We start from the raw sequence: 1,086 nt of genomic DNA, 5'->3' as shown, positions 1-1,086 counted from the left end.
GGAATGATTGTCGCGGAACGCGAGATCTGGCTGGCGATCTCCCGTATGCTTTGGGCGTTCAACATGGTCGAGATTCCGGGTAAGCCTATTGACCTGAAGGAGTACGATGGGCTGTCTGGCCGGTCGCCTGTGCCGTTCCACATCAAGCTCGTGCCACGCCACGAGAATGTCGCCAAGGTCCTGGGGTTGTAAATGCAGCTGTGCAAGACGAAATATATAGTTTACTAATACAATAATCTACCCTCACAACTCTGTAGATCTAATCCACTGCGACTATTTGTATCATTATACTTCATCGCTTTGAATGTATGACGCATTATTCGACTAGTAATGGCCGCTGTCACTTCTATTCGTCGGAGATCGAGCCCCAGGAGGATACGATTCATATCAATTAGCAGATTCGTCCTCATCTCACGGGTCTCGTACATATCTGAGAGAACTCAATGGTGCAACGCCTATGTGTTCACCAACGATACGCAGCATGTTCCTAGTCCTGCTCCCATTTCCACGACCATCTGAGGGCCCGCCAACGGTTCAACGTCAACTGTTGTGTATCTCAACGACTTTAATTTCCTGTTCATTGGTAATGATAGCCATATGGTAGCATGATATATTTGTAGATGACAGTAAGTAGTTGCAATGACAACCAGTATAGCAAGACATCCTTCATCGACGTGCTGATGGTACTCCAAGCGGAACTGGATAGGATGTCTTCGTGCGCTTCGGAGTGGGAGACCCGGGATCACCGGGGCCCGGAGTTGCAGTGGATAATGCTGCAGCATTGCCCGTTTTTGATCCTTTCGCAGTAGGGGATATCTCCTCAGTGTGTCAGTCGTTTTTCTTCCTCCGCGATTTTTCTTCTTGCTGAAGTTTAAAATCATTGGGGAGAGGTTCTAGCAGCGGAATCGCTTCATCAAGCGACTTGATGAAATCTTCGCGGACACTCTCAGACTGCTGTGTCTCATGCAACCTGCAGAATCTTACGAAGTTGTCCGGGGAGCCATGTCAGTTCACAATAATAAGGGGGAGGGTGGTCCAATACGAGCTCCTTAAAAACGCAGCTATGCATGATGAGCTTTGCCTCGC

General features: G+C 48.5%; 1 protein-coding gene across 1 annotated transcript; it reads left to right on the top strand.

The window, feature by feature from the left end:
• Positions 1 to 63: 63 nt before the first annotated feature.
• FIBRA_08669 (uncharacterized protein) lies at positions 64 to 312 on the top strand (the record flags this gene model as incomplete). Its single annotated transcript, XM_012330301.1, has 2 exons — positions 64 to 188; positions 258 to 312. 2 exons carry the CDS (start codon positions 64 to 66, stop codon positions 310 to 312), a joined length of 180 nt encoding a protein of 59 aa, XP_012185691.1.
• Between the last annotated feature and the right edge of the window lie 774 nt (positions 313 to 1,086).

This window comes from Fibroporia radiculosa, assembly GCF_000313525.1.
Source record: "Fibroporia radiculosa TFFH 294 genomic supercontigs, scaffold1662, whole genome shotgun sequence".
Lineage (NCBI taxonomy): Eukaryota > Fungi > Basidiomycota > Agaricomycetes > Polyporales > Fibroporiaceae > Fibroporia > Fibroporia radiculosa.
Note: the sequence above shows the minus strand (reverse complement) of the source record. Positions and strands in the feature narration are given on the sequence as shown.